Here is a 24,889-nt window from a genome sequence, read left to right as displayed (position 1 = left end):
GCCAGCCGCCCCGTGCATGCGCCCCGCGCCCCGGGGCCCCGAGCACCGAGCGCCCCGCGCGGGCCGCCGCCGGCCCCGCGGCCCCGCGCCCCGCCGCCCCGGGGCCCCGCTCCGCAGCGCAGCGCATGGAGCCCGGCGGGGACCACCGGAGCCGGAGCGGCGGCGGCAGGGGCGGCCCCGGGCCAGCAGCGGCCTCGGCACGGGGCCGACGGCTGCCGCCCGCCGGATCGAGCGGCGGCGCGGAACCCGAGGAGGACGACGGCGGTAAGAGCTGGGGCCGGCGGCTCGGGCGGGGGCCCCGGCATGGGGGGAGGGGAGGGCTGCGGCTCCGGGCTCCGGGCCCCTCTCCGCCGCCGAACAAAGGGGGGGACGCGGGCAGGGCGGCCGGGGGCGCCACCTGGCGGGCGCGGATCGCGGCTGCAGGGCCAGCGGGGGAGCCCCCCGCCCAGCTCCCGGGGTCCGCCCGCGGGGCTCGGGCGGATTCCCTCCCCCTTAAAGGGCCTCGCAGCCCCCGCCTTAGAGGCCAGGTCGGAGGGTCCCCAAAGGACCTGGCCCGGCGCCACGGGGCACGCGCTGTGGGTTGTTGGACTTGCGCCCCCGCCCCTTTCTCTTTCAGACTCCCAGGTGGTCTCCCTTATCCGGCTGTCTCTTAAAAGTCTGCCCAGACTGAGGGGGGTCCCTTTCGGGGGGCTTCCCCCCCAGAGGAGCTGAGCTGGGAACTCCGCTGCTTTAAGTCGGGCTGCTCCTCCCCTCCCGTGGCCTTGCTTACAGACAGGAAACCTTTCTCTCCCCCCCCCCCCCCGGCACGTTCTTTCTAGGAAAGCGCATGGCTTGCGCCTCTGGGGGCCCCACCACTACCTTGACCCACCGCGGGTAGTTTTTAAAGGGATGGGCTCGCTCACAAAGGCAGATACCCCCTCCTGTCCGCGCGTTATCGCCTCCCTTCTTTTCAGAAATTTTTGCCACAATTTGTCAGCTATAGTAGGACCAGCCCGTCCTCCCGGTTCGCTCTTAGAGGACGCTGTTTCTTCATTCCCCTGCTGCAGGGTCACCGCCTTAAGACCCGTGACGGTTCTGTCCGGGCTAGGGAGACTCTGCCCTAATCTCGGAGCTCCCCTCCCAGAAACTCCCCATCCCCTTTTGTTTTTAAAGAATCTCAGCTCCTCCCCTTTTTTGGGCTCTTAAAGGGCCAATCCACCTTAGACTAGCTTAGATCCGGCGCTGGAAGGATGCTTAGAGACCAGCTAGCTACCCAGTGCCTTTTCAGACAAAGAGTCTGAGGCCCAGAGAGCCACATGACTTATCAAAGATCACAGAGCAAGTTACCAGTGAAACCATACTGGAACCGAGGTCTCTGACTTGGAAGCCAATGCTTTTTGCTTTGGATCTACTTAAATCAAAACAAACAAAAAACCACAATGGTGACAGGAGTCCTCTCTGGTCCTGTCTTTTGTTTCTCTGACCCTGAGATTCTCCAGTGGGAGCACGACCACACTTGTCCATTCAGCTTATGTGGCCAGGAAACCCTTTTCTAAATAAAATAGGGTCCAAGCTGCAGGGAAGGTGGGGGACTGCTTGGGGTGTCAGCCTGTTTGGCAAAAGGGCACACTGCTGGGTTAGTGTGCTGTGCTTGGGCCTCTCCATGCCTGCCCCTTGATTGCTGGGCAGTGGCCGGCTCTCTGCCAGAGCAAAAAATAAACCCCCAGAAAGACTTAATGGGCTCCAGTGGGTGGTGGCCACTCCCTTCCTCAGAATCTTCAGTAGCCACTCCGGTGGCCCTCCTGCCATCCCCTTGCAGGGTCATCGGCTCTCCCAGACTGTAGGGAAGTCAGGGTCCTAGAAACTCCTTTCCCTGGAGGTGTTGACAGCTTTGTCATGGGGATCCCTCCCATGGGTGCCTGCATTTGGGGAACTGACCATGCTTAGCACCGGACTCTCAGAAGGCTGCCTTTAAGGCATTATTGGAAAAAGGGAGAAGATGTTTGGGTGGGGCCCTCCTGGCTGGGGCCTCAGACGGGTGGGTCCCGTGTGCAGCCCTGGATGCAGACAGATGCCCCCTTTGTTCTGCCACTGCCAGCTCTGCTCTGGCCGTAAGGGCCCGGCCTGCTGCTCTCCTGGCTTTCCCCTCACAGCCCGCCGCCAGAAAGGGGGCCGAACAGAGCTGGCTGCCGCCTTGGCCTTCACCTTATTTTTTAAAAAGTCAGAGCTAGTCCCTCAGCAGTGCTCGGCATCCTTTTGTTCTTGGTCCTCTCTTAAAGGGTCCTCACTCTTTGTAAAGGGCCAGTGTTTTGACTCCAGGCTCTCCCACATCCCTTTTATTGCTGTTGTCATCCCTTTCCTCCCCCCTACCCCCTGCCGAACGACCCCTCCCCCCACCTCCCTTTCTCTGCAAAATCCAAGCCCTGGGTTTATTTCCTGGATATCGGGCATTGAAAACTGTCTCCCCTTTTCCCCCCCTCTTCAGGGCAAGATCTTCAGCTGGAAGGGGGTGCCTTGGGGTCCTGGGGGAGTGCCCCCCTGCCCTCCTCCAGGGCCAGGGGCCCAGCACCTTCAGGCAGGAAATACTCAGACCACTGTGAGGCCCGGGCCTCGAGGCCTGGAAAGAGCCGCATTCCCGGCCGTGACCACCGGCGGTACTACCACGACCACTGGCGGCTGGAGTACCTGATGGACTTCAACCCTGCCCGCCACGGCATGGTGTGCATGGTGTGCGGCAGCTCGCTGGCCACGCTCAAGCTCAGCACCATCAAACGGCACATCCGCCAAAAGCACCCCTACTCCCTGCACTGGAGTCCCCGGGAGAAGGAAGTCATCAGCAACAGCTGGGATGCCCACTTGGGGCTGGGGGCCTGTGGAGAGTCCGAGGGCCTGGGGGCCCAGGGGGCTGAGGAGGAGGAGGAAGAGGAAGAGGAAGAGGAGGAGGATGGGGCTAGCCTGCAAGCTTGCCCACCCAAGGGCCCAGGTAACACAGGACATGGAGAGGCAGGGGCCTGGGTGGCGGATGGGGCCCGGTGGGGCCAGCCCTGGCTTCTCAGCCAACAAACTCATTTTCTGGAGCGAGTCACCGCTCTGTGTGGGGCGGGGTCTGCTTATTGCCCTTACTGTACAACATCAGGGGAGGGACAGTGAGAGGAAGGGGTCTGCACCATCTCTGATAGCTTTGGCCTTCCGTGGTTTTAGAAGGATCAAGGAGAGTGGAGGTGGGGAGGATAGGCGGGGGAAAGGCTGGGAGTAGAGGGTGCTGGAAAGGTATGGCTCGACAGTGAAGTCCAGGGAAGGGGCTAGAATCTGGGTGTCAGGGAGGAGTGGGTAGAGCTTCGGGTTTGAGCAGGACGATCGGGAGGTGGAGGAGTTCAGGCCTGAGGAGAGAGGAAGAACAGGGCAAAGGTTAGGCTGGGGGCTCAGAGTCAAGAGTGAGGGAGAGGCTTGTGGAGGACCTGGCTGTGGCGGGGCGGGGGGGGGGGGGGGGGAGGCTCCCTGGAGGGCCAGCATCTCAGTTCCTTCCCTCCCTCCAACCCTTTCAGGCAAAGCCCCAGCTGGTGAGGGCAGCCGATGCCAGCGGCGAGGGGGCCCAGTGGCACCCCGGGCTCGGCGTCGGCGCCTCTCAGCCTCCCGGAGGGCCGGGGGCAGCAGGGGGCTGGGGGCCCGGCGCCTGGAGCGGAGGCTGAAGGAGTCCCTGCAGAACTGGTTCCGGGCAGAGTGTCTCATGGACTATGACCCTCGGGGGAACCGGCTGGTGTGCATGGCCTGTGGCCGGGCACTGCCCAGCCTGCACCTGGACGACATCCGTGCCCACGTGCTGGAGGTGCACCCCAGCTCCTTGGGGCTCAGCGGCCCCCAGCGCAGCGCCCTGCTGCAAGCCTGGGGTGGCCAGCCCAAGACACTGTCTGAGCTCACTCGGTCCCCACCAGGTGCGAGGCCCCTCCCAGGGCCGAGACCCACCCTCCATATTAGGGCTGCAACGCGGGGTCTGTGGCCAAAACCGGGAGGGACTCCTCTCTACACCCACCCACGCAGAGACACACACCACACACCCCACACACCCCCACACCGGCTGGGGCCTGTAGATTGGGGCTGGGGTGAGGACCCCTCTACGTGGGTAAGGGCAGCCCTGCCACCAGGCTGAGCCCGTCTCCCTCACCCCTTCCCCAACAGACGATGACCTCGTCCCCCAGGACCTGACCAGAAAGAGCCGGGACCCCGCCCCCACTGCTGGAGCCCTGTCCTCTCAGGATCTCAGTCCCCCAGACGTAAAAAAGGAAGAGGCTGGCTGGCTCCCTGAGAGGCCCGGGCCCGCAGAGGAGGAGGAGGAGGAGGAGGAGGAAGGCGAGAGGGTGGGGGTTTCGGGCCGGTCGCCGCAGGGCCGTGACCGCCGCCGCCGCTACCAGGAGCGCTGGCGGCTGGAGTACCTCATGGAGCTGGACGGCGGCCGGCGCGGCCTGGTGTGCATGGTGTGCGGGGGCGCGCTGGCCTCGCTCAAGATGAGCACCATCAAGCGGCACATCCGCCAGCGCCACCCGGGCTCCACGCGCCTCAGCGGGCCTGTCAAGGCCCTCATCGCCCAGGAGTGGAGCGAGAAGGCCGCTCACCTGCTGGCCCTGGGGCTGCCCAGCCCCGAGTCCCCCGGGGACCCTGCCGCCCCCGGCACAGCCGCAGCCTCCGAGGAGGGGGGAGGGGAAGAGGAGGAGGAGCCAGAGGAGGAGGAGTGGTGGGGTGAGCTGGCGCAGGGCCAGAGCAGGTGGCGCGGGAGAGCGGGGGCAGGGACCCGGGCCAGGCAAGGGGCAGAGGGCTGGGAGTGCTTGGGTGGAAGCGGGCGGGGAGAGTGGAAGGTTGAAGGGGAGATTGGGGAGGACGGAGCAGGAGGGCCAAGGTGGGCGGCTGTGGAGCTGAGGCGCGAGACGCGGGCGGCTTGCCCTCTGCCGGCTCCAATGCGGTCCTTTGTCCCTTCCTAGGCGATGTCCCGCTTTCCCCAGGGGAGCCGTCGGAACGGCCCGCCGAGGACGACGAGGACGACGAGGACGGCCAAGAGCCCGGGGGACTCGCCTTCCCGCCGCTGCCCCCTCCCCCGCCGCCGCCCCCGCCGCCGCCGCCCCCGCCCCGCAGCCGAGAGCAGCGGCGGAACTACCAGCCGCGCTGGCGGGGCGAGTACCTGATGGACTACGACGGCAGCCGGCGCGGCCTGGTGTGCATGGTGTGCGGGGGCGCGCTGGCCACGCTCAAGGTCAGCACCATCAAGCGGCACATCCTGCAGGTGCACCCCTTCTCCATGGACTTCACGCCCGAGGAGCGCCAGACCATCCTGGAGGCCTACGAGGAGGCGGCGCTGCGCTGCTACGGCCACGAGGGCTTCGGGCCGCCGGCCCCTGCGCCGCGCGACGGCGGCGCGGACCTCAAAGCGGGCGCCGTCTGTCGGGCGTAGCGGGCTCGCGGGGCGGGCCGGGCGGCTCCGCCCTGTGCTCCGCCGGCCCTCGGGCCCGGACACCCTGCTTCCCGCGGCCCTGGCCGCCGCCGCCGCTGTCCCCCGCCCCGCTGGCCGGGCCGGGCGGAGATAGGAATTGGGTGGGGTCGCCGGCTTCCGCTCGGAGCCCCGGAGCCCCCCGGGCTGGTCGGTGCGCTGCGGGGAGCGCGCGCTCCCCTCGGATGCGGAGCCCTGGCCCTCCCCGCGCTGGGCCCCACGTTTCCCGAGAGGCCATCGCGGCCTCCAAGCGTGTGTGCGCGGAGGGCCTCTAGCTCCCGCCCGCGCCGGGCCCGGGTGGGGGTTGCCGACAGTCAGTATTAGGTCCCCAGGGCTGGGGGAGGGCAGGAGGGCCGCAGGCCGGGGCCCAGGTCTTTGAGGCGCTGCACGCCGGCAGGCACGGCCCCCGGGTCGGGGGCGGCTGCTGCCGGGTCCTCATTGGTATTCGCGGCCGCTCGGAGGCCCGGACTGCGGACGAGGGCCTCCAGCGGAGGGCGGGGCGACGGGGCTCGGGAGCCCGCCCGGGCGGGGAGGACGTTTGGACCGCGGGCGGGCAGCCCGGAGGCGGGGGCGGAGCTGGGCGGGGGCCCCCCCGGCAGCTGCGCCAGCCTCCCAGGCGGGCTCTGGGGACAGCGCGCCCCGCGGCCCCTTCTGCCTCTCCCGCTCCTGCCGCGCCTTCCCGGACCCCAATCTTGTAAAGGGATTAGCACTTTTCTCCTTTGCTCCTTTCCTGCTCCGAAGACCTCCGTTTTCCCCCAGACTCAGTCAGGCACTCCTGCTCTATCGTCCCCGTCGGTCCGAGCCCGGGGCACTGGAGGTCCCGGCAGTTGGCGTTCTCTTCCCGTCTCCTCCCTGTCCCCCTTCGTACACGTTGGACGTGCCACCCATTCTCAGTCCCCAAGGGCCTGGGGCCGGGCCTCGGCCTTCTTTTCTCTTCCCCGCGGCAGCGCCAGGCCCGGTGGGGCCGGGAAGGGGCCCCGCGATCTCCCAGGCAGGTCCGAGTGGGATGTGTAGATTCATTCTCCTGTGGAGAACAGGTGGCCCCGAGATCAGGCCCTTTTTGCTCTTTGTATTTTATTTTGAAACTGTATTTAATGCTTTTATATGAAAGGGGGAGGGGCGGGGAGAGAGCTGTCCCAGTCACCCTTATGTGCAAATGTCTTATTTATTATACGTGTATCAGAGATAAGCTGTGAGGTGGTGGAGGAAGGACCTAAAGGAGGAAGGAGTGAGGACAGAGGTGGGGATGGGGGACCCCAAACATCCCACACTAATGTGTGACTCTCCAGGCCTCTCTGGGCCCGTGTGTCTGCTCTTCACATGGCCAGGCCGGTTCCTTTGGTCTTACAGCCTGAGAGTGGGGAGGTGGGACTTGAGGGCGAGGCCTGGAAGCAGAGGAGCCCTGGCACCTGGGGCCAGGGGCTGCCTCTGTGGGCGGGAAAACAGCAAAGAGGAAGCCCTTCCTCATCCCAGCACCCCCAGGCCAGAGCCCACGGTTCAAGTGCCTCAGGCCCAGTCCCCTTGACTCTTCCTGATTGGGAATTGGATTTTATACCATGGATTTTATAGCATTTTTATATAACTCAAAATTGTCAGAGTTGGAATGACCTTGGAGATCAACCAGACCCCGCCCCCTCGACACCTTCCACAGACAGGTAGCGAAGTTCGGAAACTGAAATGATCACACACAGCCAGGTAGGAGCAGTATAGAACTAGAATAAAAAGCTCAACTCCCGACTCAGTGTTGTTTGCACTACACCACACTGCCTCCCAATCTCTGGTCAATTATTAAGATTTCTTTTTCCCATGGGGCTTGCCGAAGGACGGCACGTGGTGGGTGCCGCAGTCCGTTAGAGCGCAGTGACGCTCCGGGGGATGGCAAAGACCTGCACGCCTCTCTGGGATCAATGGGATCAATGTCGTCCAGGGCAGCTCTGGCCGCCACAGGCTTCAGCTCCAGCTCCAGGGTTCAGGCAGCAGCCTCCTCCCTCAGAAGTTCAGGAGCAGGGCTGATGGCCACCCGTCCCATGGCCTCTCCAGGAGGCCAAGGGCTCTGGCATTATATTTTCTGTTGTAGATGCCACCAGGGACAGCATTCCCTGAGAAGTGAATTCCATGTTTGAACCTCCAGGGGTTTTGAGTCAGTATTAAGAGCTTGAGAACAGGGATTATGGATGGCACCTGGCTGGGCACTGCCATTCTTTTACTTTCCTTCATGCATGTTATTTTCAGATCCAGAATGAGTCTTTTATCACTTTTTGCTACTTACCTGTTCAAAAACAGGAGGCAGATTGGGGTGACCTATTGTGGTCACCCAAGCCCACTGCCAAAGTTCAGGTAAGCCAGGACAGAGAGCTGGTCAGGAATGGCTTTTCCTTTTGACAGATAGGGACGGAGGCCTTGGGAAGATAGGAATGAATGTCTTCATTGAGAGGCAGCCCCAAGCACTCCAGGGGGTTCTCAAAGTGTGGCCATTGGACCAGTAGCATCACATTCGGAACCTACTAGAAACACAAATCCTTGGGCCCCATCTCAATGAATCAGAAACTGGGGTGGCACCCAGCAATCCTTTCTGATAAGCCCTCCAACGATCACAAAGCTGAAGATCTGCGCAGGAGTGGGCTCAGTGCCACTGCAGTGATTCCTGCTTTGACTGCCCCTACAGCCTCTTGGGTTGGGGGGGTCAGGTGGTCCTCCTCTCTCTGTGCCTCCTCCTTGCCTTGGGAGTCTGACATCAACAGGTGAAGTTTCTTCATGAATTTTTTGTTAATGGTATGCTTGCTATTATGGCCAATATGTAAATGTTACTCTGAATCCATATTTATATGCCACGTTAGAGACATTACTCGAACATTTGTATGTGTATTTGTGAAGTTGTTTGCTTCAGTTATTTTTAAAAAAATTCAGCCTAAGTTTTCTAAGAGGTATGTTGAATAAATTTTTTAAAATCCAGCTTAAGGGTCATGGCAGCCTTAGTTTTGGGGAAGAATAAATCTGAAGGGATAAAGTTCTGATGTATGTGGTCTCCACTTTCCACGGTGACTGACTCTGTGATGTACAGGCTGCTTCCCGCTGCAGGCAGGCGACCCTCCGAGGTTGGGGTGCGGCTGAACTGGGACAGCAGACCCTCTGGCCCCTTCCACTCCTCATCCTCTTTCTTCTGAGGTCACCTCTTAAGAGGGTCGCTGTGATCTTTCAGAAAGAAAACGCACAGCTTTGCTCTCCTATGGAAATTCTGCAATCTTGGGAATCATTACCAATCTCAACTATTAGTTGCTTTTTAAAGCCTCAAAAGTGGAGTGGGGATGGGGGCCGGTGGAAGCCTGGTTCTTACTTTACCCAAACTGTATGTATAAAGAATAAAGTTAGCAGAATGACACCACAGTCACTGTGTTTTGTTTTTTGTTTTTTTTAATTAATACCACATCAATTTGCAGTTTTACAGGAACCAAGATTCAAGTTCCTTAGGTGCTACTGTATTTTTATGTTGCACGCACATACACGCACACACAGTTTCATTAGTAATAGTTCATCTATAGATTTTCCTTAAAAAAAAAAAAATTCCTGTGTGGCACAAAGATCTGTCCAATTACCTAAACACAGCAGTAACAAAACAAAAGAGCTAGGTGTGGAGGCTTCCAGTGCAGAGAAGGGTCCTTTGGAGGGGAAGCCCAAAAAGTTGATCAGTGCACTGACTTCTTGGGAGGGCATAAGATAGGATGGACAATGTGAAATCAGCTTAAACATTAAAAAGGAAAGGGGGCTAAGTAAATAGGAAAATGGAGTAAGGCAAGGGTACCTTTTACCCATCTAAATGGCTGAAGTAACTTTTCCAAAACAGTAGAAAGAAAACTTCCACTACCTTCTACAGAGTTGCAGTGCTTTGGGACCATCAAAGACTGTAGCCCTTACTTTAAAGTCACCAGCGCACATTCCCTCTGGATTACCATGACCACAAGTTTTACAACCTGAAGGAACTCACAGATGACTTCTTTCAAGTTGACTGAATTTTCATGTTGGAAAGGGAGAAAGACACTTGTCTCAACAGGAATCAGATTCCTGATCGCCCTCCATCTGATGTCTGTCTGGGTTGTTCTGTTTATCTTTTAATTGCACACGGAGCCCATCCACACAATCTGGTCCTGCCTGGTTGCCCTCACCTAAAACTTCTTGGAAAACACTCTCAAAAGGAGCACCCTGGGCCATGACAGAGGTGCTGAGACATTTTACGTGCCTGAAGATGAAAGGAACCCTCAAAACATAACACACACGTAAAGCTAGCCTCAAAGTTAAAACTCCATATGAACCACAGAACATACTTTCTTACACTAATTTGTGGTCTCTTAACCACAGACACACACAAAATCTCCTCTCAAGCCAGCTTGGCTTTGGTCCTTAGGATACAATGATAAGCATAGGTTAAAGATGTAGCATGTGAAGGAGGAAGCTGCGGAGAAAAGATAAAAGCAAAAAAGGCCTTTTATGTTTCTGTATTCACCTCTTGAGAATGTTCCCCCCCCCCATGGACTGAGACAGGATTACAATAACTCAACAACTGAGGAGCCCACATGCAGATTATTTTTTTCTCTAACAAGTTTACAGCAGTGTACAGCAGTTACAGACATTTATTTCATAATAAGAAAAGTACAACCATATTTATTAAACTCGAGGTGAGGTGGGCAGGGAAGAAGGAGGAAAGCACATTCAGGAATGAGTTCTCAAACTAAAGCTCAGAACTGGTGCCTACGAGAATAGACACAGACGCCACCCTCCCAAATGGCAGAGACTTTCCTTTCCTAGGGGTGAGCGGGAGGGGAGGGTTGTCCCAGCCCCACCTTCCATTTCCATTCTTGGTTCCCAGATGGCATTCTGGGAATCAGGAACTCTATCACCTACAGGTTATTCATAGAGTTGGAAGTTATAGCATTACGTGAAGAAGAGGAATATCACGAGTAGCTGCTCACATTGTGGGGCAGGAAGATGGGATCAGAGGGCTGCCAAAAACCCCATGGGAAGGAATCCCACTCTTGTCCCCAGATAATTTCCTCATAAGTTAATCATTATTTCTTAACTTAAAAATAAGGGTAAAACTCTGATGGGAAGCTGTGTAAGACTAGTCCTTGAGAACTGGATAGCAGAGTCCAAGAGCAGTGCTTTATCTTTCATTTTCTCCTTGACCTCCAATCTCTCCCCTTTCAAGCTACAAGTAAAAGCTCCACCACCATTAAGGTACTGATTTATCCTATTAATTTGACTCTCTCTTTATTCTTTTGGGTCCTAAGATATCAGTTCTTTTTTTAGTCCAACAATTCTTGTGCTTGATACTGAGGGTAAAGGGAAAGGAGGGGAGAAAACACCAAATTAAGAAAAAGAAGCTTGGAATGCAGGCTCGAGCTGACACTGAGCACTTCCTTCATAGTACAAGTAATAACGTTATAACTATTAAGTGGTGTTTTAGTAACTGTTGCATTTCTGGTTCCCATGTACTTATTCTGCCTTCTTTTTTGCGACTCCGGGGAGTTTTGCTTGTATCCTATTGAAGAAAAAAAAAAGAAAAAGGTGAAAACAGACATTAGTTGTAGGTTTTTACTTCAACAGTGACACCGAAAGACAGCCCTGGACTTGCCGGAGCAATGTGACAAATAATCTCCCATCTCCACAGGGCTTATTCTGGATGAAAAGAGGCAGGGGCCAAGTCTGGTCTGGGATGAGCCGAGGGGTCTGCAAAGTTCCATCCCCACTCCCTGCCATCATGCCTGCAGCCTGTCCTCTTTCACTGCCTGCACCTCTTGCATCCCTCACTGGGGCCTCCAGAGAAGAATAAGGGGTATGTGGGCGTAACGCCTGCTGTGTTCCACACGCTGGCAGTGCAAGAATCCGTTCCTCTGGGAATGCTAGTGACCCACTAGTGCCACAAAAGGAACCAGAAGTCAAGGGTCAAGGTGACAGATAAAAAGACTACAAGAGCTGGCAACAGTTTCCGGCCCCTCACAGAACACCAAAGCTACCCTTCATTTTGTGCATTAAGGTTAGCCATCGCTAAGGTCATTCACATACCTCTCAGCCAATGTCAAAGCCACTCCTCACAAATCCTAGATCCCACAGAAGGGACTGACCAAGACATCAGTTTTAAAGCTAAGCTATGTCCGTATTTCACAATCAGGAGTAAACAGCAACCAGATACGGATTTGTGCTAACTGTCCTTGCCTGGTTTTAGCTCTAATGTATACCTGAAAAAGCAAAAGAGCAAGTAAAGACCCTGGCATCAAGCCAGAGCGGTGGGCATATATTCATAGTTTCCACTTATCAAAACTGGAAAAAACACTAAAATCTGAGGTGTGAAAGGGACTGGGGCGGCAGGTGTGTGTGTGTGTGCGCGTGCGCGCACAAAAGAGATTTAGCTGGGGCGCCTGGGTGGCTCAGTCGTTAAGCGTCTGCCTTCAGCTCAGGTCATGATCTCAGGGTCCTGAGATCGAGCCCCGCATTGGGCTCCCCGCTCGGCAGGAAGCCTGCTTCTCCCTCTCCCTCTCCCCCTGCTTGTGTTCCTGCTCTCGCTATCTCTCTCTCTGTCAAATAAATAAATAAAATCTTTAAAAAACAAAACAAAACAAAAAAGATTTAGCTGCTTGTGTTTTATTTCTTAAATATCTGAATATGAAAAAACGTTAACATCTCAATAAGAAGTGTGGGTTCCTTAGTATTTGCCATAATTACAAAAAAAAAAAAGGCAAAAAAACAAAAACAAAAACAAAAAAAACCCCAAACAAAAAACCCCAAATGGTTCCTTGGTAGAAGGAGTCATAGAAATGTCTACCAATATTTTATTACTTGATTTTAATATTAAATTGGTTCAAAAAAAAAAGAGAAAACAGGGATTTGGTAGTTTTAGGAAAGGTAGCATTGTGCCTTGAGTCATTTATTTAGTAAAACTCTTATTTCTGAAAAGAGAAGGAAGAGTTTGGCTTAAAATTGATGCACGCAGGCGGGCAGCTGCATACACTTACAAGGCCAATTCAGAAAGGCAAAGCTTCTCATTCCATTGATCTTAAGACACAAAGGATGTTTTTTAAAGAAGAAGGATGAAAATTCCTTTCTTTGAATCAGTATTTTATAGAGGAGGCTAAAAATAATTGGGGAAGAAAAGCAACACGTTCTGATAAAATGCGGAACTAAAGCATACTTACTTTTCAACAATCGACTTGGTCTGATCGCGGGCGATGCCAACATAGTGATCAATCTGGGTCTTTAAGGAAGGGAAGAGACTCAGTTATGGCAACACACAGATTAACAATTTTCCTGAAGGTAATGTTCTGTTTCCTAGTGTTAACCATTTTTTAAAAACACTATTGCATGTTCTGGGAAATGAAAACAATGCCAGTTTTTAAAATTTATTATTATTTTTTATTTTAAGTGGGCTCCACACTCAGCACAGGGCTTGAACTCACGACCCTGAGATCAAGAGTCACATGCTCTACTGACTGAGCCAGCCAGCTGCCCCAATGATGCCCAGTTTTTATGAGTATTTTAAAAACTTCAGGTATTGGGGCACCTGGGTGGCTCAGTAAGTCAAGCCCCACACATCAGGCTCACTGATCAGTGGGAAGCCTGCTTCTCTCTCTCCCCCCTGCTTGTGCTCTCTTGCTCTCTCTCTCAAATAAAATCTTAAAAACAAACAAAAACCCAAAAAATTCAGGTATTAGGGGTGCCTGGATGGCTCACTCAACTCCTGATCTCAGCTCAGGTCTTGAGTTCAAGCCCCGCGCTGGGCTCCATGCTGGGCGTGAAGCCCACATAAACAAAACAAAACCCAAAAAGACCCTTCGGGTTTCAGACTTTAAATTATGCCATAAACACCTTATAATACTCTGTTGAAGTAAAAATCACTCATTTGTTTTGCTAAGGTTTTACTTTTTAGGTGTTTCCTTTACAGATACTGGAGTAAAGCATTTTCTGAATACTAAAAACGGTCTATTTAATCTATATTCTGTAATCACAAATGTGTTCTGGCTCCTAGGTAAGACTAATTCATTTAATACCAAAAGGCATAAATAAAGCCTGTTGATTGATGACTTAATCTGTAAAGAATAAACTCATAGCATCTAGCAAGGCTTTGTATTCACCATTCCACGATGCAAACATCTCTTCACATAGATGGATTCCCATAATAGCCTCGATAGTTTAAATTTCTTTTCGGACACCAGCTTTTATTTATTTAAGCATTTTTTCAACTTCTTTTTTTGAACAGATAATGCATCCACATGAAATACTTAAAAGACCCCCAACAAGGCATAAAAATATACCTTCCTACCCTTCTCTCTCCTAAACATTCAGTTTCTCTTGGTACAGGAAACCACTATTTCTTACAGGCTCCTGACTTACAAACTTAGACTGCAGAAATGGTTACAAAATGATCGCTCATGGGGCCCTGGTGGCTCAGTCAGTAAAGTGTCCAACTCTTGGTTTCCGCTCAGGTCGTGATCTCAAGAGTCGTGAGATCAAGCTGGGCGTGGAGCCTGCTTGAGAGTCTCTCTCCTCCTCCCTCTGCCCCTCCCGCTTGTGCACTCTCTCTCTCTCTCTCAAATAAGTAAATAAATCCTTAAAAAAAAAAGAAAATGATCACTCCAAACCTTCAATGCCTAAAAAATAAACTAAAGCTAGTCATACATCAACAGGCATATCTGATTCGAGACAGACAAGCGCTCACCTTGTACTTCTCATAGACAATGGGGACACTGAAAATAAGCAGTTCGGCTGTAAGAGAATCACAGGACACGGCAAGTATAAATGTGAGACAGTCAAAAAGACCCAAGACTCAAGTAACACACACATTTTTCCTCATGAAATATAGGGAAACACAGATCTTCAATATGAGAAATCCTACCTAGGGCTCTCATTTAAGGATAGGTAGCTAGAGGTACACAGGCTTTCTTTGTATCACAAATAATTTCCAGATTATGAAAATGATTTCTATAAGATCCCCATATTTAAACCAAATGTAGACAACTCTCCTTTACTTCTGGTTGTTTTGATATTTCTTTATAGTTAAGACCTTTCAAAAAACCTATGGCCACAAACACAGGTTCTTCCAACATCTAATTCAAGGTTTATGGATGTTAAAGGCTGGGCCACATGGAAGGAGTGGAGACATGCTGGGCATTCTCTTGGCTCCTACTTTTACCAATTACAGATGACCCCTCAACATCGTGGGGATTAGGGGCACGGATACCCCATGCAGTCAAAAATCTGCATATAACTTTTGACTCCCCCCCCGCCAAACTTTACTAACAGCCTACTGTTGGCCAGAAGTGTTACCAAGAACAGTCAATTAACACATATTTCGTATGTTATATGTATTATACACTGTATTCTTACAATAAGGTAAGCTAGAGAAAAGAAAACATTAGTCAGAAAATCCTAAGAGAAAATACATTTGCAATACTGTACTGTAAAAAATCTGCGTATAAGTGGACCCCCACAGTTCAAACCTGAGTTGTTCAAGGCTAGTTGTACTTCAAAGAGCATGGAGACATTTTCCTTGTCACCTTACCAAGAATCAGAAGGGTGATTCCATTGAAAACAGCACCAACATAGGTCATAAGCCACATGAAGACAGCCAGCTGTGAAGGCCAACATCAGAGGGTTAAGCAGGAACAATCATAATGCAAAATTTAGGTTAACTGATGCCATTCTCCTCTTGCCAATTAAGTCTGCATAAATTTAGTGATGTATGCCATACATAATTATAATTTCACAATGAAGGTTACACACCGTCTGCACCATACGTTGGCAGTGTGCATCCGAGAATTCTGTAGTCCTCTTAAGCTCAAAGACAGACTGTGACTGCATTTCTGTCAATGACGGTGCCCTTGTTGGGAGGGCACTTAGTTCTACAGGTGTAGGAGATGTCTTCTCTACTGACTCCTATCCCCATTTTTCACAGGTTGATTGAGATAAGCATACATTTGTTTTTATGCAAAATACATTTGCATACATTTATTTACTGTTTTTCCTCTGAATTATAACCTAGTCCCTGGTTTTCCTCAGCCTCACCACCAAAAGCTGTAGAAGCAACTAACCTTCAAGGAGTCAACCAAATCTTCCACCAGAAAGAGACGAATAATGAGTTTCAGGGCTCTGTTGATGTGCACCATGGCAGCATTCACGTAATTATGGAAAGCTTCTGAGGACAGAGTAATGTCTACATCCAGGTAGGCTCTTCCAGAAGAAAAAACAACAGTCATACATTTGACAAGGAAGAAGATCTCTTTCTGTTAGTAGAGCAGTTATTTAGAGTGTGAAATTCCCCCAAGGGCACATTTTAGAAATCTGTAGGGGCATTTTTTGCTTTCATGGGCTGGGGAGAGGGCACCACTGTCTTTCAGTGAGCAGAAGCAAAGATGCCAGATGTCTGCAAAGTGTGGGACATTCATACACAATAAAGAATTGTCCTATGCCCTGCATAACTTTTACTGCCTCACAGGATATTTATGAAGGTGAACTCATTTATAATTATCAAAAGCCCAGAACATATAAAAACAAGGTATTTTCCCCAGTTTTAACATATCCTGAATTTTCTAAAAAAACTGTATTTTGTTTATGCTAAACTTTACTAAGATATTTTACACTACTTTGGAAAATCACATCTGTACTGGAGATTATACATCTAAGTACAAGTATCTAATGTCTCTATTGTTTTGTGTGCGTGTAGTCATGTCCAAGCAGTTAAATATTGACTGGAATATATATTATTTTACTATAAATGACTTTCTATCTTATTCCTTTATATTACAATTACAGTCTATTTTTGAAATTTTGTTAATAGATATCTACGAATTTCATTTCAAAATGATAAAAGAGGCATTATAAAATATTTGTTAACAAAAGAAAAAGGAGAGTGGAGATACTGAGTTTGATAGGGTGGACAACTATAGAAAAAGACAGACTTGGGTTCTGTTTGCAGATGCACTACAGAATTGAGATGTAACCATGTGCTCATAACTTGTTCCTTCACTCGGTACTTACTGAGTGCCTACTGAGCATCAGACCCTCTGCTATGCACTGACATATCAGGAAAGAGAAAACTGCTTTTGCCTTAAAGAGCCTATAGTCTTGTGGAAAAAAGAGAAAAGCAACAGGCATGCTTTCCTTTCCTATTTATTAAGAAAATATTTACTACCAAATACAAAAGTTATAAAAATTAGATGCTGTAATTCATACAACTTGACAAAACACATTTTATATTCCATAACAGTGTCCTGCAGAAGAGGAAAAACGCTGCTAAGACATCTGAGCTTGTAGCAAAAGTCACATTTATTCACTCAGTGAGCAGCTACTGATTTGTTAAAATTAATTTGCGATAACTTTTTAAATGCCACATATAGTTTAAATTGTCTTCTATTTTCGGGCGCCTGGGTGGCTCAGTTGGTTAAGCGACTGCCTTCGGCTCAGGTCATGATCCTGGAGTCCCTGGATCGAGTCCTGGATCGAGTCCCGCATCGGGCTCCCTGCTCGGCAGGGAGTCTGCTTCTCCCTCTGACCCTCCCCCCTCTCATGTGCTCTCTCTCATTCTCTCTCTCTCAAATAAATAAATAAAATCTTTAAAAAAATAAATAAATAAATAAATAAATAAATAAATAAATAAATAAATTGTCTTCTATTTTCACCAAGAGAAAATAAAAGGACCAGAGCTGCAGCCAGACACTTATTCTGTCATAGTCTTGAGAGGTCATGGAAGAGTTTCTTTCCCTATGACGAAAAGGTTTTGAAAAAACGGTCATTTGTGAATATTAAAATTGTTTATGGGCTAAGATTTCCAAGAGGAAAACATCGTTAAAGTTACAGCACAGAAAGCTAGCAAGTGGATTCTAGAAATGCATGACCTACTGGCCTCAAGACTTGCTCCTGGTATTAAGAAAACTAAAGGGGAAAAAAAAAAAGAAAACTAAAGGAGAGATAAGAAGGAAATCAGTAATAAAACTAAGAGCAAACATATCAAATTTTGATATTGCTAAGAGCACAGCCTCAATACTGAGATTTCAAAGTTGTTTTAAGGTTTAACTATATGGGAGGAGGTGGGTGGGGGGATGGGGTAACTGGGTGTTGGATAATAAAGAGGGCACGTGATGTAATGAGCACTGGGTGTTATTTATGACTGATGAATCACTGAACTCTACCTCTGAAACTAATAATACACTATGTTAATTAACTGAATTTAAATAAAAAAATGTTTAAAAAATCAAAATCAAAACCAAACCAAAACAAAAAGATTTAACTATAATAGGGAACTTAAGCATGTCCTTGGGACCCCATCTAACCGGGTGCTGTCCTGGAGGCCCTGCTCAGGAATTCAGACAGTCTTCTTTGCTCTTAAAGTGTGAGCCCCTAGTTTGTCAAAAAGTTCTTGGCTCCTAACTTGGTCACTTTTGAAGTGGCAAGGTTTCTAGCTGATGGTTCATGCAAGGGATCAGCTGCATTAGGCTCTATAATTCTTCACTTAGTCAGGTCTGATTGGTAGACCTGCCCAGCCTCGGCAAACCCCTTCTCTAAACTGTCGAATGTTACTTGTGATACTTCCACTCACTTGAATGGATGGCCCTCTTCTGATTTCTGTACAGCTTGGATGACAGACTTGTAGACCCTGAAGCTGATGGTGACAGAGAGAAGAGCCAGGATGAGGTAAGAAACCACACTGATGACACTGAAAGCTGCCAGGGAGAGCAGCATGATCAGTGTGGTGCCAAAGACAAACCCAGTCTTCTTCACATCTCGCCAGAAAATCAGATCGTGCACTGCCAAAAGAAAAGGGAACACAGGTTACATGTAGCCACGTGGCCAGGACTGCTCTTTGGCTGTGTCCTGCATACCTGAGAAGCATTACACTAGCACGCAATTACAAGCGCAACCCTCCTTAAGAGAATCTGTTAAATGAAAATCAAATTGTATGTCAGGAGTGAGGACTCATACTGCAAAAGATTCTTGTGGTTTCTGGACAGGTTCACAAAAACTTAGAAACGTATTTTTTTAGAGATGGCTACTGAAGTACAATGGGATAAAGTGTCAATTTCTTGCAATGCTTTAGCAGAAAGGATGTAGAGTAAGTGTGATAAAATCTTGTTAATTGTTGACTAAATTAAGCAAACCAGGCCGATAAATTCGTTTGGTCACTATAAAACCAAAGCTAATGTATGTATAAATTGGGTGGAGGCAGAAGAGAGTGGTGGATAAAAACAAACCAAACTCGACTAGTGTTAGCTACAACAAAACACCTTTGTCTCTATGTTAATCTGAAGAGAACTCAGGAAGGATGATAGGTAGGGGACCACATCATTATCTAAACCGCTATACCTCTGAAAATGAATGGGGACACTATAACTAATTATTAGGAAACAGGTATAAACCGAAACTGTCTCAGGGAAGTGGGTCTTATGATGTGGGACAGCCAAACTGGAAAAATCTAAGTTCTTCTACTTAAAGACACCTCAAGAACTGTGTGTAAAAGTTTCTAGTAATCACCTTCAATCTAGCAATGACACTATATTTGAATTTTCAATCTGTGAAGGTTAACTTCGACACTAATGGTCCTATTGCAGGTTTTTTCTGTTCATAAAGAAGGGCAAGGGCTGGGCGCCTGGGAGGCTCAGTTGGTTAAGTGACTGCCTTCAGCTCAGGTCATGATCCTGGAGTCCCGGGATCGAGACCCACATCAGGCTCCCTGCTCAGCAGGGAGTCTGCTTCTCCCTCTGACCCTCCTCCCTCTCATGCTCTGTGTCTCTCATTCTCTCTCTCGCAAATAAATAAAATCTTAAAAAAATAAAATAAAAAAAAAAGGAAGAAGGGCAAGGGCTTTGGAGTTGGAGAGACAGGTTTGAGTCCTGGTAATTTTTAGCCATATTGTCTTAAATGACCTTTCTAAACCTTTGTTTTTTCTTTTGTAAAATAAAGAAAGTAACATCTATTTTCTAGAGTTGTTTTTATAGGAGGCCAATGCAATAGAATGCTTTGTAAATGACATGCAGTAAACACTCAAATTTTAACTACAACTAAAATATGATAGGCCTGCAAGACTGTGACTGAGGGTAAAATGAACTTGAATCTGTTCAAGTGGACCCCCTGGCACCTAGTTCTTCCCCATATTCCAGCTACAATACTCAACTCTGAAGCCTAACCTTGCTGGAGCCAACGGAACCTAACTTGAAACTTTCACACTAAAGGTATGCTGATTGTAGAGAAGAAATAATCACTGGTTCAGAGATTCCAGCCAAGGGATGTGACACTAGGAGAAGTAAGAGGCATTATGATTCCTGATGGGAAGGTGAGAGTCCCAGACTCACCTAGTTGGACAGGAAAGCTGAACAGAGTGCTGCCCTCTTATGAGAGCAAATACTAAGCAGGATTCCTACAGTCAGAGTCCTAATATATAGACGTCACTGTTCCTAAGACCACAAGCACAGTTTCAACACAGAATGCTTCGGAATGGAACAGATACCATGTGCCTCCTGGTGTAATGCACTGAGGACACAACATCACTTCTGTGGTGTTCTTGCCAAAAACATAAAACCTAGATCTAATAAGAAAACACCAGACAAACCCAGACTGAGAAATTTACAACAACATGGATGGACTTAGAGGGTACAACACTAAGTGAAATAAGTCAAACAGAGAAAGACAAGTATCGTATGATTTCGTTCATATGTGGAATTTAATAAACAAAACAAATGAACAAAGAAAAAAGAGACAAAAAAACCAGACTCTTAACTACAGGGAACAAACTGGTGGTTGCCAGAGGGGAGGTTGGGTGGGGGTGGGTGAAATAGCTGAAGGGGGTTTAGAGTAAGTACACTTACTGTGATGAGCACTGAGTAATGTACAGAACTGCTGAATCATTACACTGTACATCTGAAGTTAATGTAACATTGTACTTATTCTTCAATAAAAAAACAGCAAAAAATAAAGGAGGTAAGATCTGACAACACATAAATGCCAAGTGTGATGATTATAGACTGAACACTGGATAAAGGTGTAAAAACGGCTTTAAAGGGGCGCCTGGGTGGCTCAGTCCTTAAGCATTTGCCTTCGGCTCAGGTCATGATCCCAGGGTCCTGGGATCGAGCCCCACATTGGGCTCCCTGCTCGGCAGGAAGCCTGCTTCTCCCTCTCCCACTTCCCCTGCTTGTGTTCCCTCTCTTGCTGTGTCTCTCTCTCTGTCAAATAAATAAAATCTTAAAAAAAAAAAAAAAAAGGCTCTAAAGGACACCACTGGGACAACAGACAAAATTTGAATGTGTACTATATAACTGATAAAAGCACCGGTGATCCTTGAGCAACACGTGTTTGAACTGCATGGGTCATTTTTGTGGATTTTTTTCTGATATAGTATAGTACTTGTAAATGTATTTTTTCTTCCTTTTGACTTTAATAACATTTTCTTTTCTCTGGCTTACTCTAAGAATACAGTATACAATGCATATAACATACAAAATGTGTATTAGCTGACTGTTCATGTTAGTGGTAAGGCTTCTGGTTAACAGCATGTCACGAGTAGTTAAGTTTTTGGAGAATCAAACGTTCTATGGGAATTTTCAACTACATGGCGCTCAGTGCCCCTTACTGCGATGTTCAAGGGTCAACTATACTGTATCAATATTAAATTTCCTAAATATGGTAAGTGTACTGTGGCTATGTAAATTCTTGAACAAAATTCTTGTTCAAAAACGAAGACAAAAACAAACACTCCAAAGTAGGGGTGTAAAGGGGCAGGATGTTTGCAATCAGCTCTTATATAGTTCAGGAAAAAACATACATTGGGGCCTGGGTGGCTCAGTCGGTTAAGCATCAGCCTTCAAATAAATAAACACATAAATAAAAAAAAAAAAAAAAAAAAAGAAAAAACATGGATCTATGGAGCGGGGAAAGGAGAGATAAAGCAAAAGTAGGCAAATGTTAACAACTGTTGAACTAGAGTGAAGGTTATATGGGAGTTTTTTGTACTATAGTTGCAATTGTTTAAGTTTGAAATATTTGAATGAAAGACAGAAAGAGAAGAAAGAAAGAAAAGCTTACAGGGTAAGACTGGGGTCCAGAGAGAAAAAGACTTGAATGTATCAAAGAGGGGTAATGACACTAGCCTATATGTAAATCTAGATTAGCAAAAGCCACCCTGTCCTCATGAACCTTGCTGCCATCTGCTGGAAAACTGTCATAAGAAATAGTCAAACCTACAATGAGTACACATGTGAATGGTGTCCCCTAGAGGTGTGCAGTACACAACCTGCACAACAGTATTAAGGCCCTAGGCTGGGTCTTAAAAAAAATCAATGGTAGAATTATGGTCTGGTCTAGAAAAGGGACACACTGATTAAAGGGGGGGCGGATAACAGAGGGAAAGGAAAAGCTGGTTAATCCCTCAAACCTCTGTCTGGGATGCTCTTCCTCCACAAAGTCACATGATTTGCCCCTTCACCTCATTTGGGTCCTGGTTCATGGGCTACTTCCCTCAGACTGCCCACCCCACCTAACATCCCCATCCTTTGATCACACTCCATCTCCTTATTCTGCTTTATTTTTCTTTAAATCTGTTCATAAGTGCTTAAAACATGGGCTAATAACCACAGTTTGCATTTGTTTCCTGACGATCTCTCTCAATCTATGAGAGGCTAAGTTTCTGCACCTGGAGCCTATCAAGTACAGCGGACCAAGGATTCTGAGCATACAATACCAAAGAAAGGAACTTGGCAGTCTGGAAATGCTGTCCTCTGATCGTGGAGGAAGAGTTAGGAGGACCAAACACATGAAGAAAAAGGCAAAAGGGGCACCTGAGTGGCTCACTCGGTTAAGCGTCTGCCTTCGGCTCAGGTCATGATCCCAGGGTCCTAGGATCGAGACCCGCATTGGGCTCCCTACTCAGCGGGAGCCAATGCTTCTCCCTCTCCCTCTGCCGCTCTCTCAAATAAATAAATAAAATCTTTTTTTTTTTAAAGACTTTATTTATTTATTTGACAGAGAGAGACACAGCAAGAGAGGGAACACAAGCAGGGGGAGTGGGATCCCAGGAGCCTGGGATCATGACCTGAGCCGAAGGCAGACGCCTAATAACTGAGCCACCCAGGTGCCCCAAATAAATAAAATCTTAAAAAAAAAGAAAAAGAAAAAGGCAAGAAATGAGGCAGCTGCTGGAAGTTTAAAATGATGAAGCCTCTAGACTTGGTTTTAGTGTTTGCTTCACAACCAGGAAAGCACCAAGAGGCTGCAATGGTTTGGTTCCACAAAATGTTTTTTCTTCTACTTTTCATTCATCTGCTCCTACTACTTCAGTAGAGAACTTCTTTAAAACAGGAAATTCCTTATTTTTTTTTTGAGAGAGTGTGTGTGTGCGGGGTTGGGGGGTCGTGGGCAAAGGGAGAGGGAGAGAGAGAGAATCGTAAGCAGGCTCCACACTGAACACTGAGCCTGATGCAGGGTACGATCTCATGACCTGAGCTGAAATTAAGAGTTGAATGCTCAACTGACTGAGCCACCCAGGTGCCCCTCTCAGCAAGCTTTATGTTTCTTTTTTTTTTTTTTTTTTTTTTTAAGATTTTATTTATTTATTTGAGACAGACAGAATGAGAGAGAGAGAGCACATGAGAGGGGAGAGGGTCAGAGGGAGAAGCAGGCTCCCTGCTGAGCAGGGAGCCCGATGTGGGACTCAATCCAGGGACTCCAGGATCATGACCTGAGCCGAAGGCAGTCGCTTAACCAACTGAGCCACCCAGGCGCCCCTCTCAGCAAGCTTTAATTAAGTGCCTACCATGTACCAGGCAAGTACTAGTAACTGGGAATATAATATAACAGTGAGCAAGGCAAACAAGATCCTTACTTTCCGGGGGGGAAGAGAGGCATGAATAACAAACAAGCTAAGTGTTACCTGTACCAGAGGCTTGTAAGATATGAATCCATTGTGCCATGATGAAAATAAGGTGTGTACTCTAACAGGCATGACCGAAGCTAACGGTCAGGAAAAGCCTCTTGGAGGACTGACATGAAAGGTGAGATATGAAAAATGAGAAGGAGCTGGCCATGCAAAAGGCCAGAAGGGTGTGACAAGGCTGGAGAGGAGGAGCTAGATCAAGGCAGGAGCTAGATCATGGAGTACTTTTATAGAGCAAGGTAAGGAGCTTGGATTTTAACTTCAGGTGAAATGGGAAGCCACTAAAGGTCAAGCAGGGGAATAACATGGTATATTGTATTTTAAAAAGAGGTACACTTTTACTGTCCTCTGATTGTGGAGGAAGAGTTAGGAGGACCAAACACATGAAGAAAAAGGCAAAAGGGGCACCTGAGTGGCTCAGAAATGGATTGGGGTGGGGTAAAAGTACAGGCAGAGAGACTTTGTAGGAGACTAAGGTGGAGATTCAAGTGCGAGATGATGGTCATTTAGATTAGGATGGGGGCAGTCAGGATGGAGAAGAGTGGACAGATTTGAGCTATATTTTGGAGTAGAACAGGGAGAACCTGGTGGTGGACGAGATGTGGGAGATGATCGACAGAAGAAATATGGATGAACCATAGGTTTGGGGCCTGAACAAATGGATGGCTGTGGTGTCATTTAATGAGGTAAGGTAAGGAATAGCAGAGTACAAAGCATGTTAGTTTGGGATGGATGTTCGAGATGGCCACCAGTGTATATAGCACACAGGCCAAGTCTGAGCAGGAGATACACATTTGGAAGTCACAAGCACACAAACAATATTTAAAAGTCATAAAAATGGATGAGGTTACCTAGGACTGATAGGGAAGCAGGCCTAGGTCTTAATTCAATGGCACTCTAATATTTAGTAACTGAATAAAACTAGAGGAGCTAGTGGAAGTGAACGGAAGCAGTAACCAGGGAGGTAGGGGAGAACTAAGAGAGTATGGTATCACAGAAGTGGAGAGAGAAGTACTTTGAGGAGGTGTGGAAACTGATGAATTCTGCTGAGCTTGAATAAGGAAAAAGGTAATCATGGACTTGGCAACATGGAGAGAGTTGGTGATCTGATTAAAACTATTCAATGGAGGGGGCGCCTGGGTGGCTCAGTCGTTAAGCGTCTGCCTTCGGCTCAGGTCATGATCTCAGGGTCCTGGGATTGAGCCCCACATCGGGCTCCCTGCTCTGTGGGGAGCTTGCTTCTCCCTCTCCCACTCCCCTGCTCGTGTTCCCTCTCTCGCTGTCTCTCTCTCTGTCAAATAAATAAATAAAATCTTAAAAAAAAAAAAGATTAAGTGGTTGACATATTTTTAAAAAAACCTATTCAATGGAGAGGCACCTGAGTGGCTCAGTTAGTTGGGCGCCCGGCTCTTGATTTAGGTTCTGGTCATGATCTCAGTCAGGGTCATGGGACTGGGATTCTCTCTCCCTCTGCCCCTCCTCGTTCATGCTCTTTCTCTCAAAATAAAATAAAATAAAATAAAATCTTA

The 24,889-nt window shown here is 48.7% G+C and overlaps 2 protein-coding genes across 4 annotated transcripts in view; one reads left to right on the top strand and one right to left on the bottom strand.

The window, feature by feature from the left end:
• Positions 1–125: 125 nt before the first annotated feature.
• CUNH11orf95 (chromosome unknown C11orf95 homolog) lies at positions 126–5,476 on the top strand. Its single transcript, XM_032414330.1, has 5 exons — positions 126–264; positions 2,465–2,962; positions 3,525–3,911; positions 4,156–4,713; positions 4,953–5,476. The coding sequence occupies exons 1-5, from the start codon at positions 126–128 to the stop codon at positions 5,417–5,419; spliced, it is 2,049 nt and encodes a 682-aa protein (XP_032270221.1). The 3' UTR covers positions 5,420–5,476.
• Positions 5,477–8,844: 3,368 nt separating this feature from the next.
• RTN3 (reticulon 3) overlaps positions 8,845–24,889 on the bottom strand; it is a 62,564-nt gene continuing 46,519 nt past the window's right edge. For all 3 annotated transcript variants that reach the window (XM_032414327.1, XM_032414329.1, XM_032414328.1), the window contains 6 exons: positions 18,036–18,243; positions 15,532–15,670; positions 15,003–15,072; positions 14,160–14,206; positions 12,640–12,698; positions 8,845–10,988 (listed from right to left, as the gene is read on the bottom strand). In XM_032414327.1, the coding sequence (XP_032270218.1) occupies positions 10,943–10,988; positions 12,640–12,698; positions 14,160–14,206; positions 15,003–15,072; positions 15,532–15,670; positions 18,036–18,243 (569 nt within the window). In that variant the 3' untranslated portion in view covers positions 8,845–10,942. The remainder of the gene's footprint in view (positions 10,989–12,639; positions 12,699–14,159; positions 14,207–15,002; positions 15,073–15,531; positions 15,671–18,035; positions 18,244–24,889) is intronic.

This window comes from Phoca vitulina, unplaced genomic scaffold (genome assembly GCF_004348235.1).
Source record: "Phoca vitulina isolate PV1807 unplaced genomic scaffold, GSC_HSeal_1.0 scaffold16, whole genome shotgun sequence".
Lineage (NCBI taxonomy): Eukaryota > Metazoa > Chordata > Mammalia > Carnivora > Phocidae > Phoca > Phoca vitulina.
This window is presented reverse-complemented; position numbering and strand designations above follow the sequence as displayed.

Coding starts and splice junctions, on each gene's coding strand:
- CUNH11orf95 (XM_032414330.1), top strand. CDS start 126: ATGGAGCCCGGCGGGGACCACCGGAGCCGGAGCGGCGGCGGCAGGGGC. Junction 2,963..3,524: donor TTGCCCACCCAAGGGCCCAG/GTAACACAGGAC, acceptor CAACCCTTTCAG/GCAAAGCCCCAGCTGGTGAG. Junction 4,714..4,952: donor AGAGGAGGAGGAGTGGTGGG/GTGAGCTGGCGC, acceptor GTCCCTTCCTAG/GCGATGTCCCGCTTTCCCCA.